The sequence below is a fragment of the Penicillium pulvis genome, assembly GCF_028828015.1.
Source record: "Penicillium pulvis strain IBT 33274 chromosome Unknown contig_12_segment0_segment0, whole genome shotgun sequence".
NCBI classification, from domain to species: Eukaryota; Fungi; Ascomycota; class Eurotiomycetes; order Eurotiales; family Aspergillaceae; genus Penicillium; species Penicillium pulvis.
In genome coordinates this window covers 2,819,227-2,836,558 of record NW_026643072.1, presented here as the reverse complement: position 1 = coordinate 2,836,558, position 17,332 = coordinate 2,819,227, and the positions used below count along the sequence as shown (strand labels likewise).

Sequence of the window (17,332 nt, the reverse complement as noted above, 5' to 3'; positions counted from 1 at the left end):
TCGACTTAACTCCACTGGTGAGAAAGGATTCTAGTTCAGCTGGAAAACAGAAGACTCAGGCCACTTCTGCTTCGCCTTCTCCGCATAGGCGGCCTTATCGCCGCCCCACTTGGTCAGAAGGTCGAGAGCAAGAACGGCTTCATCAATGGTGATGTCAGAAGAGTCGAGGGTAGCCAACAGGTCCTGCTCACACTGGGCCTTGGAGTCCGCGTTTAGGAAAATACGACCAGAGAGAGCGGCCTGAACATGTGTGGCACTACCCTTGTTGGCAGACAAGAAAGACTCGTTGAAATCCTCGAGCTTCTGGGACTTGGGAAGCAGCTTCTCGAATTCAGCTTCGACAACCTCGGCAACCTTAGGGTCAAGAGGCTCAGCAGGCTTGTCGAGAGCCTTGCGGAATTGCAAGAGCTGCAGGTGGAGAGTGGGGTTGGAGGGGTCGATAGCATGGGCAGCTGAGAGGCACTTCACGGCAAGGATGTGCTTGTCTATGGAGTCCTGTGTTAGCAAGAACATCATACAATACGAACTGATCAAAACTTACTTCTGCGGAGGTAAACCTCGAAACCGAGGGTCTGGGACTCAATGTTCTGCGAGCTCAGGGAAAGAAGGGGTGTCAAGAACTTCATGGCCTCATTGAGGGGATCCTTGGTCTGCACCAGGGTGTTGCCAAATGGATCGGGGTCCTCCTTCTTCACCTCTCCGTCAATGCTCTTGGCATTGGCCGCAGCAGCCTTTCTTGCCTCGCGCTTATCGGACTCGATCTTCTCCAGGCGTTGCTGCTCTTTCTTGGCCTTCTTGAGAGCCTTCTTCTTCTCCTCGTCAGTCAATCCATCGGCGCCATTGACAACAGTGGGCATCGGTCCATGGGCGAGCTCAGGCTGGTCATGGAGAAGGATGTATGCCTTGATGGCAGAGGTAGCCATCCGTGTGTAGAAGGGATGCTCGCGCAGACGATCTTCCCAGCGCACCATGTCGACATAGGCACGAATCATACCCTTGCGCAGAGAGAAGCTGTGGAAGTCGAACTGATCCTCCTGCCAGGTATCAAAAATGTTGTACACGGCATGGAGGCGCTTGAGTGCCAGGGCCAGCTTCTTCTGTCGCAGGTATGCTTCACCATCCTCCGTAAGATACCACAGGCACTGCATCTCGTGGAGGTCACCCATCGCGCCACCAACAGTCTCGTTGCGGGTGAACTTGCTCATGTTTTCCAGAGCCTTCTCGTTCTCGTTGTTGCGGAGCCGGTATTTGGCAGCCTTGGTGTTAATGTGGCGGTCCTTCTCATCCAACAGACGGGCCTTCTCCATTTCCTGTGCTGCTTTGACCGGGTTGCCATAGTGCTTCCAGATTCGCGCCTTGGTCATCTGGTATTCCACGGCCTTTGGTGAGAGCTCGATGGCCTTGTCGACATTCTCCATAGCCTTGGACATGTTGCGGCTGAGGTGGTAGTTGTAGTGTTGGGCCAAGAAATAATAAGATGATTCCAGGAATTCTTTTTCTTTGGCATCATCAGAGCCATTCCCTTGTGCCGGGCTGCTGGAGACATAGCCCTCCACCAGTTCCTGCACTATGTCACGCTTGGCGGAGTGGGTGTACAGGGATTTGATGTTGGCGAAAAGGGATGGAACTCCCTTCTTCAGCATCCGCTGCAGGTAAATATCGGCGGCTTGCTTGAAGTCTTCCCCTTCTAGGATATCGAGGGGGATACGGCGAGCCGCATCACCACGCGGGTTCTTCTCCACCCATTCATCGTATAGAGCCTTCAATGCCTTGTGGTCGCTCTCCGCAATACCCTTTGCCTGTATCAAGCCATTATAGTAGATCGAGTTCTCAGGGTTCCGTTCCAAAAGCGCAGTGTATGCCTCCTCAGCCTCGGCCTTGCGGTCGGGTCCAAGTCGCAGGAGGTAGTCGGCCTTCATCTCCATGACCGCAAGAACATCTGTACACCGGTATCCAAATTTCTCAAGATGCTCGAGGGCTCTTTCAAGGTTGCCTGTCTCCGCGATAATGGTGTTCTTGTACAAAATTGCCTCTGAGTTCTCCATATCCGAAACAGGTGGGGTTCCCTTCAGTGTGTCCTCATATGTGGTAAGCACCTTCTCGGCCTCCTCCAAATCTCCGGACAAGTGGTGAGCGATTGCCAGCGCTGTCCAGTTCTGTCGCACGCCGGGGCGCGCTTGCAGCATCGCTGTGCGAGTCTGGATATAACCCTGGAAATCGCGCATCTGCATCTGAAGCAAGGCCAGATCCCTTTGGATGGGAGCTGATTCGGGTTCAAGTCTCAAAGCAAATCGGTATGCCTTGATCGCCTCCTCGTAGTTCTTCTCCTGTCGGTATAGCAGGCCGTAAACGTGCCAGGTAATGTGCGACTTCATGTCATTGCGCAGGGCCTCCTTGGCCAGCGTAAAGGCCTCCTCTGACTGCCCCATGTTGCTCATAATCAGAGCCTTCATCGCCTGCGTATCGCCATGTTTAGGGTTCTTCCGGAGAACTTGGTCTGCCGTTTTGATGCCTGTCGCGGTGAAAATGCTATCAGCTGAGCTCTGGCCATTGAGGAGGGGAAATGGGGCAGACCTTTCTTGTATTGCTTCAGCTCAAAGTTGCGAACCACTTGACGAAACAAGGACTGGTCCTTGGGGTTCAATGGTTGCGGCATGGTGGGCGATGGCTGGGAGGGGATTGACTTGTGCGAGAGAGGAATCAAAGTGTGCGGGGAGCAACTTCTCCGAGTCCGAACTTGGCAGAATGGCTGCCCCGATAAGATGCGGTAGGACAAGCCTGAGCACTTACATGCCTAAGAACACTACAAAACGGCCAACGAAATACATGATAGATATTCATTAGACAAATTGCCAGAGTACGGCTTTTTTTTTTTAACTACCTTTTAACTACCATGTTACGATCAGTGTTATTACTCGAGATAGTTCATGCCCACATGGTCATATTCGTCAGGCCATACGCTCCTATATGCAGTATAATGTACAAGGATATGAAAGCTGTAGGGGCAAATTTAGAGCCAGCCCATGCAGCTATGTGTTATGACAAGTTCTCATCGTTGGTGCTTGTGTCGCCAACTATTGAGAGCATCTTCCCATGACGAGCCAGCGCCACATCTTTCTGATACCAACCCCCATGTCCGAGCTCGTATGATTTCCTCCACCATGCGCTGGTTGCGAACCAAATTAGCCAGTGACTCGGTTCGAGGCTCCTTAGGGAAAAAGCGACCCGAATATGGGTCCAGTCGTTCATCAACAACTCGCTCTCGGTCCCGGGCGGACTCGTTCTCTCGAAGAATCAAATCCGGATCATCGGGATCGGGACTGGTAGCTACCCCAGCGCAATAATTCAAGACATCAGAGCGAGTCTGCCATGACGAGAAGAGCACGTTCTCTTTGAAGCCCTGGCAAGCCTCGGGGTGGATGACTTTCTGGCCTCTAGAATCGGTTTGCCGCACGGCGGTTGACGACGGGTCGAACCCTTCTTGAGCGGGCGTGATCAAGGCATTTAAGTTCTGTGTAATTGAATCGTCGATTGTTGAGCGGGATAAGCGAAGAAAATCTGGTAAGATACGATATCAAGGTCAGTGGAGGCAAATCCAAGAGCTCCGGGCGCAAGCTTCTACACACCTTGAAGGAGCTTTTCATTAAAACAGAACTGAGGTGTCAGTGCCGGGGTCTCCGAAACCGAGGTTCCTGACATCTTGTTGCGAACAGCGTCCTCGGACTGTCCGTTCGTCTTGCTAGCCCAGAACCACTCCAGCTTGGCTTAAGTGGAGACGGTGAGGAGTGGAGCAAGTGATCGAAAAATATAGGAAAAGGCGTCCAGTGATGATATCGGGAACAAGTTAGATATTGCACCGAATATCTAGCAGTATCGTGTATGGTTCGAGCTTTTTCGTACTTGAGGCTAGTTGACGTAATTCTGTAGCTGGAGTAATTTAGTGGTATGCTCTCTCAATCGGGAATGGTCCCGTCTACTTTCAATTCCAGTCAGGTGATCCCGCGTTTCGTGTTATGGCAGACGCGTTCGAATGATCCCTGCCTCGAGTTCTCATACATTTTACCAGAGAATTCCACCATTTTAGTGGCAATTTCACCCTCAAGATGCCCGAACACGCCGAGGTAGCACGCATAGTGCATTTTATCCGCAAACACCTGGTCGGAAAAACCCTCTCCAAGGTTCAAGCTCAACACGATGATATTGTGTACGGCAAGGTGGGCACCAGCGCCGAGGAATTCCAAAAGTCGATACAAGGCAAGAAGGTGGTGGGTGCTGGGCAACAAGGGAAATACTTCTGGATCGCCATGTCGTCACCTCCACATCCAGTGATGCATTTTGGCATGGCGGGATGGCTGAAAATTAAGGATGCCGATACATATTACTATCGTTCTGATAAACCAGCAGACAAAGAATGGCCGCCAAAATATGCGAAATTTTTGCTCGAGACCAATGATGAGCCTAAAACTGAGGCCGCATTTGTGGACGCTCGCAGGCTGAGTCGAATTCGTCTGGTGGATTGTCCTGCCGACGAAATTCGCCAACATACGCCTCTGAAGGAGAATGGACCAGATCCGGTGGCAGATAAAGATATCGTCACCGAAGCTTGGCTGATGGAGAAGCTGAGGAAGAAGCGGATGCCAATAAAAGCTCTGCTACTGGACCAAGCGAATCTCAGTGGAATTGGAAATTGGATGGCGTAAGCTCTGCCCTTTGGTTCCCCCAAACTGGTGCTAATGAGATTTCCAGTGATGAAATTCTGTACCACGCCAAGATTCATCCGGAACAAATAAGCAACACTTTATCCGATGATCAAATCAAAGAGCTCCATACAGCTATGCATTACGTCTTTACAACCGCCGTCGATGTTCTAGCGGACTCTGAAAAATTCCCTGAGCATTGGCTCTTTAAACATCGATGGGGTAAAGGAAAGAAAAACCAACCCTCTGCTCTTCCGAATGGCGATAAGATCATATTTGTGACCGTCGGGGGCAGGACGAGTGCTGTCGTCCCCGCGGTGCAGAAGAAGAGCGGCACTGTGATGAAAGATGAGGATACGAGCGACACCCCCAAACGAAAGCGTGTCAAGCAAGAAAGTGATTCGGAGGCTGAAGCAAAACCTGCCAAGAGCCGGTCTACAAACAGCAAAGCAACGATCAAGGAAGAAATCGAGATGAAAGTTGATACCGGGATCAAAAGACGCTCTACCCGGACACGCAAGTAAAAGAATTGCAGATAAATACAGGTCCAAGCGTGTTAATTGATGCGTCTCAAATAGTAATTCTCCTTCATAATTTCGAGACCCAAAACAAGAATCAAGTGACAACTAAAAGACGATCATCCCCCGAGAGAATAACATCATGCAGCTTATTCCTAAACTCCTGATAGTAATGTTTGTCCTCGCCCGCAATAGCAGATATGATATTTTCAAAGTATCCCGAAAAATTCTCCCTCTTGAAGCACTTTCAGCCATCAATATGCAACCTCAGCTGGGGTGGCCATAATCACATCCAAAGGTATTAACAACAAGAAGACTGTGATGTGTGCTACGAGCAACACGAAGAAAGAGGCGCATATTACGCACCATGTTGTTACGACTCACCAAACCATGATATTTTGTAGAACCTTTCTTAACTTCGGGCTGGTCCTCAACATTCATACTCATGACGGCTACCTTTTGAAGTGCCTCGGGCTTATTCATTCACATCCACGAGTATTCAACCTCTTCGCGCTCTCGGAAGATAATTACATTGGGAGACTATATGCATGGAATTTCCTCCTCTGGAGTAAGAAAGTATTCGGGTCGAAGTGTCTCGCTCATCGTGCTTCGGTAGAACAATTGTGCTACCTGGCCCATGGACCCGTCCTTCCAGTCACCACCTGGTTTCTGCAGGCCAGCGTCTAATTTCTGTGGACTAGCTACATGCAGACCACAGGCATCCTCCCCTGAGTCCGCGCCTATATATTCTTTCGCGTTCAAAAGCACAAGTGCCGCGTCAAAGCTATCTTGTGATGTGACCTTGATAAGGGTCGTTGGCTTCGCCTTGATATTGAGCGCTGCAGATATATTCAGAGGCAGGGCGTCACCATATCTAATAACCTAAGATATGTTGGGCAATATCTCTTTGTTGGATTGCAAGATAGAAAAAACTGTTTCTGTCGTCTCTTTGGCAACTTTTGGTAGCAAATCTTTGGCATGCCCTATCTGTTTGGGTTTTGTAACCCAAAGAATTTGAACAACATAATTGAAGGCTATATAGTGCTTCCGGAAGCCTGTGTCACTCGCTATACTCTTCTATTTTTTTTTTTTGGACCCTAATGCCAAGATGTATTAGGCTATATATAGACTAGGCTCGCAACAAATGTAATCCTATATCATTTAGTATATAGCATTTTACCTCAATTTGAACATGATGCCATGTTTTATGACCGTATGGGTAATAAGATAAAGCTAGGACATTTTATTGAAATACACTCGAGGCGTGGGTCTTGACGATCTGGCAAATGTAGTCGTTTTTTTCTTCAACTCCCTTGTCTAATTAAGATCTAGAGGCTGACTCGATCGTAGCAGTGCAATCAGTGGCTGAACGTACAGTTCTCTGCTTACTCACGAACGCTTATGTCTCTGTATAGCATAATAATCAGCCTGTTAGCCATAGTTTTCACTCATCCATCCACCTACTTCTTTCCTTAAGAGGATGACCAACGAGATATGCAGGGATAACATCAACAAAGCACGCGATGTGACCCTTAACAACTGTCTCGACCTCATGCAGATTTACGAGGAAGAGAGAGACTCAAAAATTTATTTCAAAACTAAATGCAACTGAAAGAATGAAGTAAAGTCGACAGCGAAATTAGCTTCCTCCCTAAAGATAGCCTTTATTTTCTCGGGCTCCAGTGCCAAGTGAGAAGAGAATCAAGCCCATCTAGCTCCCTAGATGGCATCAATTCTCTTCCCATCGTATTGCTCAGTCTTCAATGTGCTAACATCGACATTCTTCAGGGTTCGTCCCTGCATTCTTATAAGCCAACCGAAGACAGGCAAGCCAGCATATAAAGCACTTACGTTGATCGCCATAATACCGTCGTGTTCTCCTCCTTCGGCTCGAGCATAGACACTAGTCCCACAGTTGGGACAAAAGCCGTGAGGATATTTCATACTTCCGAAACGGTATTCCTAATCTCAGCTGTTAGTTGCCATAAAAATGGATGATCAGATAAGACGGCTAGGAAGACATGGTCCCGACCTTAATAGCATGGTCGCTATTATGGAAAGTAATGTTCGTTTTCTGGGTATAAACCAGGACATAGCCATTGATGCTACAGATTGAGCCTGTATGAAAAAGAATATGAACACTCATCCATCCACCTGCTTGTTTTATTAAGAGGGAGTCTGTACATGTGCACGTTTTAAGAGTCTGCTCTTCTATAGGCGAAGATAGTTGCGCAGTGAAGGTAACTTGTCCACAGTGACAGCTACCGTCATATGAGTTCGAGTTTACTGGAGTCTCGAACATGATGTGAGTAAGTTGCGATTTATTCAGAAACGTGTGAAGACTAGAAAGATGTTATAGAAAGCTGACAATTATGGGTTATGGCTTTATTTATGTAGTGTCACGTCCTAGCATCTCCTGCGATCCGTGCCAACGCCTATATAGCTTGTAGAATACGTAAATCTTTCAAAAGCCGGGAGTAGTCCTATTAGTAGAGTCTCCTTGATTAACTTGCTCGCTCACCGCAGTAATTAGCAAGTGCCTAGCCTACTCGCTGGTCTGGAAGTGGTAAGACGTAAGCACTAACGCAGAACGGGATTGCCAAGAATTAGTAATGTGCTACGTAGTGTCGAAGAGAATTCCCAGTTGGGACTATCATTAGGTTCATAGCCGTTCCAGCCTACTGTAGCGAGTGGTCATCCTCGTCGCTATGACCCCAATCCCATTGAGTGAGCTAGCTCGGCACCTAGATACCTACACCCGGCCCGCCTCCAAGAACAGCCTATGACCATGCCTTGCGCGTATACCACCTGTGAGATTGCTAGACAGTGTCATACGAAAACGGAATGGGCATCTTGCCGTAAACATATGAATTGTGTTTTTTATTTGGGTCCTCTCGAGTATTGGATAATGCACATGACTAAATTCTTTTCATGGGATTGGGTATTGAGACCTACCGGTAGTTGCGACCCTCAGGTTGGGAGCCATGATCTATCATACTAGCAGCGTGGAGGATCAGTTCTTCTAATGGACACTATGGTAGAAATTGAAAATGTACAGGAGAGGGGTGAGGGGGAGGGGGAGGAAATAGGCAGTACGAAGGCATTAGCCATGACAGGTGATTAACAGTGAAACGGCTTATGTATTTATCCAGTACTTTGTAGATCAATACATAAAAACCGGAGTTGCTTATAGAGTATACTAGAGAAAGCTTAAAGTTCCTTGGTAGTAGGGTTAATAAAAGAATAAAAGAGTGTATAGGTGATGACACCAATTTCCGGAAGCACTGTATAAAAAAAAACTGTAGTCTATCCATTGCAGCCAATCAGCGGGGCAGTCATCCAACCACGGGCGGTGAGTCCTTATCTAGGCCGATATCGCCACCGATGACAAAGCCCGCATCGCTCGTTGGCTCTCTTTATTCGGAACTATTCTTTGCTTCTGAAACTGTTTTCCAATTCCATATCCGCCTTTGCCTATTTTAAGTACTGGCCTTTTCTTTTCCTGACGGACAAAGGGACATTTCAATACTAAAGCAATAGGCTTTTTGTGTGAGTGGAGTCCCTGCCAAAGCGGTACCCCGCCACTATGAGCGCGATTCTGTCGGCCGACGATCTGAATGATTTCATTTCGCCGGGAGTTGCTTGTATCAAGCCTGTTGAATCCCTTCCAAAAAGTGCCAAGGAGCCAAAGGTCTGTGTCCCTTCAGCCGTTGTAATCTGGCTGCTTACTGACCTGTTCTAGAACCCCTACGAAGTGACAACAGAAGACAAAGTCGAACCAGAAAACCTCCCTCCGGCGCAGATTTCTTTGACAGACTGTCTGGCTTGCTCTGGCTGTGTGACCTCGGCGGAGGCAGTTTTGATTTCGCTACAATCTCATACCGAAGTTCTCAACACCCTTGACGCCTACTCGGAAATTCCATTGACCCAATCACACCATGGGACGACAGTTGGCCCGGCGGGACCGGGAAATGGAAAGATCTTTGTTGCCAGTGTGAGTCCGCAGGTTCGGGCGAGCTTAGCTGCAACATATGGCATCTCCGAAAAGGAAGCAGGGTACATGATCGATCAGTTCCTGCGCGGCCCGCAGGGATTGCGAAGTGGCGGGAAGCAAGGCAGTGCCTTTACATGGGTTGTGGATACAAACGCTATGCGGGAGGCAGTATTGGTCCTCACGGCTGATGAAGTGTCCGAGTCACTTGTGGGCGGTACAAAGGGGGGGCAAGAAGCCCCTCCCAAGCGACCAATTCTGTCATCTGCGTGCCCCGGTTGGATTTGCTATGCTGAAAAGACACATCCCTTCGTTCTTCCGCATTTGTCTCGACTCAAATCTCCTCAGGCAATGTCTGGAACCTTCCTCAAAACCGTTCTGAGCAAATCTCTTGGAGTGCCACCATCTCAAATCTGGCATCTAGCCGTCATGCCTTGTTTTGACAAGAAGTTGGAGGCTAGTCGGGAGGAACTCACGGATGTTTCGTGGCAAGAAGGCCTCGAGCAAAACATAACTGAGCCATATGAACCTGTTCGTGATGTGGATTGTGTTATCACTTCTCGTGAACTTCTCTCCTTGGCTTCTTCACGGGGACTCTCGCTTCCAAATCTGCCCCTCCAACCGCTCTCCTCGACATTCTCTCTTCCATTCCCAGAAAAGACCCTGGGCTCATTCATCTCGTTCCAAAACTCCCCTGTGGAACAATCTCTTGCGACAGGCACCTCTGGAGGCTATTTGCACCACGTGCTCACAACCTTTCAAGCTCGGAACCCAGGGTCTGATCTTGTCACGAATCGTGGACGTAACTCAGATGTTGTCGAGTACGTTCTCATGTCCAAAGACGGACAACCCATCATGAAAGCAGCCCGATACTACGGTTTCCGCAACATCCAAAATCTTGTTCGAAAATTAAAGCCTGCACGAGCATCCCGAATGCCCGGAGCCAAGCCTGTGGCTAAGCCCATGGCTGGTCGTCGCCAGCCTATGTCTCGCAATGCGGCAGCAGGAGCCAGTTCAGGCTCTGAATATGCTTATGTGGAGGTCATGGCTTGCCCTGGTGGCTGTACCAATGGTGGTGGGCAAATTCGGGTGGAAGATGCCCGGGAAGCAACAGGCTCTTCTCAGCCAGCTGATGCAGCTGTATCTGAAGCGTCGAAGCCATCACCCCATGAACAGCGAGCCTGGCTTGCCCGCGTGGACGAGGCCTACTTTTCCATGGAATCGGACTCGGAGACTGAATCAGTTGATAAATCCCAGCCTCTCTCCATTGTGGACAAAGAGACACAGGTTCACGAGAGCTTGCAGCGCTGGTCCCAGTTCATGGGTATCCCACTCTCTAAGCTTGTTTATACCACTTACCGCAAGGTGGAAAGCGATGTTGGCAAAGAACAGGCCCCTGCTGATGAGACCACCCGGGTGGTTGAACTTGCTGGAAAGATCGGTGGTGGATGGTAGTACATTCACGTTTTGTATAATCTTAGTTTGTTGCATGGCGTTGGGAAATTTTTTTGCATTTCAATGGGGCATATACCAGATCCGTTCATTTATAGATTCATGATTTTTAAAGGAGGTCTCACGAGACTTGTTCAGCTTTTCTACACTTGTATTCTCTAGACGATCGTATACGACAAATAAGAGTTAAAAGAAATCCGCGAAACTTGGACATATCTAGGCTGGTTAATAAGCCAATCCCACCAATGACAAAGATTAAGTTGGTAATTTAAGCAAACCACAGGAAATTAATCTGTTTTTAAATGCTCATGAACAGCAGCTGAAATTACTGTTATGGAGTGGTGCATGCATGCACTAACGTCCACGGGCATGATGCTGTTAAATGCGGTTGCTGTGCCAACGCCTACCTAAGTGGAGGCTGTCAACAATTCATAACTGTTGAAAAACCCCCCATCACGACTAAATAGAAAGCGACACTATCCACTGTGACAAGTGATGCGACAAGCAGGGTCCTCTCTGTGTCATTTCCGACCGAGCAAGCTTCTTTCCTAGCCGACCAACCCAACCGATATAACCACCAAGTGAACTCTCCCAATACTACTACGATGGCACGACTCAACACGGCCAATTCACGGGCCCTCAATGACTCTCCCCGGAAAGCATGCTTGACAACAAAGGCTTCTCAGTCGCCCGCAAGCCCTATTTTTCGTGATCTAGGCTTTGGAACCAGTTCCTCCGGGGGCTCAACACAAAAACAGAAAAAGGATTCAGGTACCTTCTTCGACATCTTCTCAGATGAGGACCAGTCTTTTGAAAATACAGGCTTGGAGGGTGATCAAAGCTCGTCATCTATCACCCCTAGGAAACAAAAGAAAACACGGACTCTCAAGCTCGCCAGAACCAACTCGCTCCTGCTTCCTTTGCAACAGAGACCACGCCAAAGACCCATTGTTAAATTGGAAACAGACGACTATGAGAAAGAGAATGATCTCACAGAATATGGAACGGACACAAACTCACCAACAAGGAGCCCTGCTCCACCGCGATCGCCGATTAGACGAAACGCAGCACGAACCCCAGCACGAACCCCCAAAACCAACACAACCACCAGAACTTTCAGCAATCTGAGTCCTGAAGTTGGAAGCGAAGATGTTGGCGACAATAGCTTTGCCTCCTTAGATGACTTTATTGTTAGTGACAATGAGGAGCTAAGCTATCATGAGACATCCGACTCTGAGACAGAGGTGCAAAAGAACCCAACACCCTCACCACCTCCTAAATCCGCTCGAAAGAGGCTCATAAGAGGACGGCGACCAGGCTTTGATCTGTTTCAGAATGTGGATAGAAACTCTTCCCCTTCTGATCCAATCTGTCTAGAGGTCAAGCTTCCTGACTCTGTGAAGCTTCCTTCAAGCCCACCGGTGAACCCCAAACAAACGTTTCAAGATGATCTTGATCTTTCTGCAAAGCTGGATGATCTGGAACTCAATGGCGACAATGAATCAACTTCCCAGATGGAAGTAGGTTCTACTCCGTATGTGTGACATCGTGCATCTACAAAATGGCATGCAGCAAGTTTGCTAATGTATATATCACAGGTCTGTCATCGAGCTGGACTCATCCCCACCAACGTTAAAAGCGACAAGCAAAGGTCCTCAGACACCACCATCCAGTCCATCAAGGAAGCGTTTCCTAGGATCTCCAACGAAGGAAAAGTTCCGTATCCCTCCAACACCTCATCGTGAAAGCACGGATGCTTTCTGGAGCCAGGACTTAACCAACGACTGGGTTGACCAACATTCACCACGCAAAGATAAAACTCCTGGGCGCTCTGTAATTGAATTGCTGCAGGACTTTGACGACTCAGACAACGAAGGCAGCAGCCAAGACACCACAAGCACTGAGTCCGACTCAATGACCAGAGTGCCTGCGAAGGAAGCAAAGACGCCCAGCAAAACCGCTCTCAAAAAGGCCGAGACGGAAGCCCGCAAAGCTGCCAAGGCCCGCCGACTCTCATTCGACAACAAGAAAGCAGACTTCGCGAAGACCTTCTTCCATGTGCTCGACCATGCAGTGGCAGGAGGTAAAGTCAGCCAGCTAGCTGAAAAGACTGGCGGTGTTGAGATTGTCTGGTCTAAAACACTACAAAAAACGGCCGGTCGAGCGCATTGGCGTGGCATCAAGACCAAGGATTCCGATGGTCGCCAGATCCCGGGCTCAGTCGTCCACCATGCCACGATCGAGCTCGCTGAGCGAATCATCGACGATGAGTACCGGCTGCTCAATACCCTTGCGCATGAATACTGTCATTTGGCAAACTACATGGTTTCCAACTGTCATGACAACCCGCATGGCGCTAGCTTCAAGCTATGGGGAAAGAAATGTGCTGAGGCATTGAAGGATCACCCTATCTACGGTGGTCAGATTAATGTCACGACGAAGCATTCGTATAAGATCGATTATAAGTATGTGTGGGCGTGCGTGGGTTGTGATCAGACCTACGGTCGTCACTCAAAGAGTATTGACCCTACTCGCGTTCGCTGCGGTGCTTGTAAGAACAAGATTGAGCAGATCAAGCCCAAGCCACGGAATGTGTCACCCAGGAAGAACCCCGGTACACCTTTCCAGAAGAAGACTGTGGATGACGTGACACGAGATTTCGGAAGATTTGTTTTATAATGTTGCATATGTTTTGTATCTACCATCATAGCGTGGAGTCAAGTGAATTTCTATTGTACATTGTTGATACCAAGACTTTTTTCGCTTTCAAATATTTTTGATTTGAGTCAGACTATTTTAGCTCCAAGGAGGTGTTTGGAATCTCATTGTAATCATTCATTTCATTGTCTATCTAAAAGTTGTACTACTTATTTTTAACTGCTCGCCAGGACTGAACTTAATTCCAATATACCAGAAACACCCTCATATTGGCCAGCAGCCAATCCCACATTTGAACGATTCCCCCTTTCCCTTGCTAATTAGAAGCAAAGCTTCTAAACAAAAAGTCCCCAATCCACAATTTCAAGCTTCTCCTCCACAGCCTTCATAATATCCTCTGCAGCAGTCTCCTCCTTCGACAAACCACGCGCATCTCCTTCCTTATCAAATTCTTCATGTGGCACATTGAAGAATGTCAACAAATCCGTCTCCTGCGCCTCAAGCCGCACAAGCAGGAAATGACATGTCAAAGTCTTGGCAGGCGGTGCACTAGAAGAGCCACCATTCATGGCCACACCCGCAACAGCTGAGCCTGCTTCGGCAGCAGGCAACCGCTGATCCCGACGACGAGGAGTTGTCTTAAACTCAACAATACCCTTGTACGCACTGACAGTGGATCCAGATGGCGCATTTGAAGGCAACCGGCCCAGAGACACGGGCTGTGGCGGCGCAACCACTTGCATGGAATCATCATCCTCACAGAGGTCATGAAGATGGTACAAGGCAGCTGCTTGGTTGACCGTCTCGGGTGTGGCGGTAGCGACACTGCCGCCGCCAATTGCTAGTGAAGGCTGCTGCTGAATAAGAGTGGCGAAGGTGCTCAGTGCATCTTCTTGGGAGACACGCTGGTTGATCTCGATGATCATGTTAGACAGTGTGTCGGGTGAGAGGAATAGTTCCTGGTGGTCTGGGATTTCACGGAGGTTGCTGTGAGGGATGTTAGTCATGGTCCTAGCTGGTGTCTTGTCGTGTTGTTTCGTTGTCTCCGTTGCTGAGACCCCATTCATCGGGGATCTTTGATATGGGCGCTAGGGCCGGGAAGGTGTTCCGGGGACTAAGAAAATAGAGATATACTGACCTGGCGTCAATCCAGTTCTGTGGCACAACACCCCGAATTGCTCCGCCAAAGAAGTCTTGCTCTTTGACGTTTGACATGGTTGAGAGAAGTCGCTCACGGGAGACTTGGATATTTATTTTTCGAATTTTCTGGACTTTGTCTTGGTAGAGATGATGATTTGACGAGGTTGTCTGCGATATAGAATTTTGATGCCAAGACCCCGCGTTGAGATGATATTTTTTTCTTCTTCTTGATTTCGTGTTCTGGTCTGGGGTCCTCAAGATAATTCAAAGGTTTTAAACTTGAAAAAGGCAAAATCAAGTTCAGTATGAAATGGAACTTTATGTTTGAAGGCTTTCAGTGTCGTTTTATGCTTGTAGGTAGGCTAGGCACACCAGAGGCAGCAGTTGCGGGAGGCAGTCTTCCGCCCAATGACGTTTGCCAAATGTCACAACCGTCTACTCTACCTGTTCCAGAATGATAAGTTGTAATTATATTGCGGGTAATTCTCAGTTTGCTACATATCAAGCTACTGTTTACTTCAAAATGTCTACAGTTTATTGCTAACCTAGTCACTCTCAGGCCATTTCTTCATGAGAATATTCATCACGTGATTCTATACTTTTAGCCCAATATATCAGGCACCTATGAAATACATGAGTCAAATGGATGACTCGATAACCGTGGATCCGAAATTTACAATGCAGCTGGAATAATCAGGGTGTTCTATCGCATGATATCGATGCAGTATATAGGTCACATGCTAGATGTTCTTAGTTGGATCGGGTGCTATACAGATCTTACTGAATACATTATGCTTCGGAAAAAATTAAACATGCATCATGATTACACCCATGTCATTGTCAGAGTGATTTTGACAAATCCACTTGCAAAGAAATCAAATATTGAAGCCCTACTTGTTGTGTGTTACATATTTTTATGCAAGATCCCATGCATATTAATCTTGATTCGTCAAATGGCCGCATGCTCAAATTCGGCTGCAGCGGCCCAGCTCAATAAATCCAGACAATATGATTAGTCCATTTACACAAGTGACTCCGCTGGATTCCTTTGACGAATCCATAATCACCCAACTGCACTTGACTTTTAGAAGGGGGTTTCACTCCTCAAGGAAATAGACTCCACCATGCGGAGACCTCCGGTTTTCGGCCCACTCTGAATCATCTTTTGATCAGATAATCTCTGATCCTCATTCACTACAATACCCGACCCAAAACTCCTGCTAACTTGGGTCCTGCTCTGTTCTCTGCCTGCTGCCGCTCGTTTTTCGGCCAGATCGCGCCATTTCCGCGGGCGGGGTTGTACATAAACACCAATAACGTGATCACCGCTAGGATCAGCCGGCATTATGAGTCGGTCCAACAGCGTTATCTCGAAAGATGCCGATGTCTGTGATCCAGAGACGCAGCCTCTTTTAGCGGGTAACGCGAAATTTCGAAGCCTAGGATGGAAGCGTCTTACCATTATCGCGATCGTTGAGGCGATCGCGCTAGGCAGTCTCGGGTTACCGTCTGCCTTTGCGGCGCTGGGTATGGTCACAGGTATCATTCTGACCGTGGGTATTGGCTTGCTTGCGATGTACGCAGGATACATTATTGGCCAGGTTAAGCTTATGTACCCCGAGGTCGCGCATTACGCAGATGTCGGTTCCCTTATTATGGGTCGGTGGGGATCGAGGATATTTGTTGGCAGCTTTGTTGCTCTGCTTGTGTTCGTTATTGGGTCACATGCTTTGACTGGTGCCATTGCATTCAAAACAATCACGCAGAGTGATTCATGCTCGGTCATTTTTAGCATTCTTTCTGCTGTTATCTTGATGCTTCTTGCTATTCCGCCTTCTTTTGCGGAGATTGCCATTCTGGGATACATTGATTTCGCCTCAATTGTTTTGGCTATCGGTGTCACTATGATTGCTACTGGGATTCAGAACGATGGTTCTTCGGATTGGTCTGCGTGGCCTAAGCCGGGTATCTCTTTCACTTCGGCGATTGTGGCTACGAACAATATTGTGTTCGCGTATTCCTTTGCTGGTTGTCTGCCCTCTTTCATGGATGACATGCATACCCCCGAAGACTACACCAAAGCTATGTGGTGGCTGGGTGGAGTTCAGATTTTCATCTACACTTTCACGGGGTCGATCATTTATGCCTTTGTGGGACAGAGTGTGCAATCGCCAGCTTTGCTATCAGCAGGGCCTCTCCTTTCAAGGATTGTTTTTGGCCTGGCCCTTCCAGTCATCTTCATTTCGGGATCTATCAACCTCACTGTGGCCAGTCGATACATCCATGGAAAATTGTATCAGAAATCCATTGCCCGCTTCATCAATACGCCGGAGGGCTGGGTCACCTGGCTTGGCCTCGTCTTCGTTATAACAGTGATAGCATGGATCATTGCCGAGGCTATCCCCATTTTCTCAGCATTGTTATCTATCATGTCGTCTCTGTTTGTTTCTGGTCTAGCTTTCTATTTCCCACCGGTTATGTGGTATATGCTCCTGAGGGAAGGCGCATGGTACGAAAAACATAACTTGAAGGCTGCTATCTGCAATGGTGTGGTGTTTGTGGTTGGCATGGTTATCTTCGTCTGCGGTACATACGCGAGTATCGCTGATTTGGTGAGCTTATATTCTTCCATTCCCGTTGATACTTTACTTACTATGTCCCAAAAGGTTCATGAATTCCAATCAGGGTCGGTCGGCAAGCCTTTCACCTGCTCGGCCTAGATGTATAGATTACTTTCGGCATTTCACAGCGATAGATCGCTAAATGAGTATAGAATAGATGTCATGATTCAACGCTGCTGCAATATGGGTATTCTTTTTTTTCTTTTTTTTTTTTTGGAAGTCTGTAGCCTTTTCTGGGGTAATTTCTTTTCTGAA

General features: G+C 48.0%; 7 protein-coding genes across 7 annotated transcripts; 4 read left to right on the top strand and 3 right to left on the bottom strand.

The window, feature by feature from the left end:
* Positions 1-30: 30 nt before the first annotated feature.
* Positions 31-2,656, bottom strand: N7503_002269 (peptide alpha-N-acetyltransferase complex A subunit NAT1; the record flags this gene model as incomplete). Its single annotated transcript, XM_057061816.1, has 3 exons — positions 31-485; positions 542-2,512; positions 2,575-2,656. The coding sequence occupies 3 exons, from the start codon at positions 2,654-2,656 to the stop codon at positions 31-33; spliced, it is 2,508 nt and encodes an 835-aa protein (XP_056925778.1).
* Positions 2,657-3,049: 393 nt separating this feature from the next.
* Positions 3,050-3,699, bottom strand: N7503_002268 (MIX23 family protein; the record flags this gene model as incomplete). The annotated part of the gene is made up of 2 exons (XM_057061815.1): positions 3,050-3,558; positions 3,627-3,699. 2 exons carry the CDS (start codon positions 3,697-3,699, stop codon positions 3,050-3,052), a joined length of 582 nt encoding a protein of 193 aa, XP_056925777.1.
* Positions 3,700-4,103: 404 nt separating this feature from the next.
* On the top strand, positions 4,104-5,221 carry N7503_002267 (putative formamidopyrimidine-DNA glycosylase; the record flags this gene model as incomplete). The annotated part of the gene is made up of 2 exons (XM_057061814.1): positions 4,104-4,696; positions 4,747-5,221. The coding sequence occupies 2 exons, from the start codon at positions 4,104-4,106 to the stop codon at positions 5,219-5,221; spliced, it is 1,068 nt and encodes a 355-aa protein (XP_056925776.1).
* Positions 5,222-8,801: 3,580 nt separating this feature from the next.
* nar1 (iron-sulfur cluster assembly protein NAR1) lies at positions 8,802-10,661 on the top strand (the record flags this gene model as incomplete). Its single annotated transcript, XM_057061813.1, has 2 exons — positions 8,802-8,906; positions 8,958-10,661. The coding sequence occupies 2 exons, from the start codon at positions 8,802-8,804 to the stop codon at positions 10,659-10,661; spliced, it is 1,809 nt and encodes a 602-aa protein (XP_056925775.1).
* Positions 10,662-11,263: 602 nt separating this feature from the next.
* On the top strand, positions 11,264-13,337 carry N7503_002265 (SprT family zinc-dependent metalloprotease; the record flags this gene model as incomplete). Its single annotated transcript, XM_057061812.1, has 2 exons — positions 11,264-12,192; positions 12,257-13,337. The coding sequence occupies 2 exons, from the start codon at positions 11,264-11,266 to the stop codon at positions 13,335-13,337; spliced, it is 2,010 nt and encodes a 669-aa protein (XP_056925774.1).
* A 314-nt stretch (positions 13,338-13,651) lies between these two features.
* On the bottom strand, positions 13,652-14,531 carry mog1 (Ran GTPase-binding protein MOG1; the record flags this gene model as incomplete). Its single annotated transcript, XM_057061811.1, has 2 exons — positions 13,652-14,303; positions 14,455-14,531. The coding sequence occupies 2 exons, from the start codon at positions 14,529-14,531 to the stop codon at positions 13,652-13,654; spliced, it is 729 nt and encodes a 242-aa protein (XP_056925773.1).
* Positions 14,532-15,802: 1,271 nt separating this feature from the next.
* Positions 15,803-17,176, top strand: N7503_002263 (uncharacterized protein; the record flags this gene model as incomplete). The annotated part of the gene is made up of 2 exons (XM_057061810.1): positions 15,803-17,068; positions 17,123-17,176. 2 exons carry the CDS (start codon positions 15,803-15,805, stop codon positions 17,174-17,176), a joined length of 1,320 nt encoding a protein of 439 aa, XP_056925772.1.
* Between the last annotated feature and the right edge of the window lie 156 nt (positions 17,177-17,332).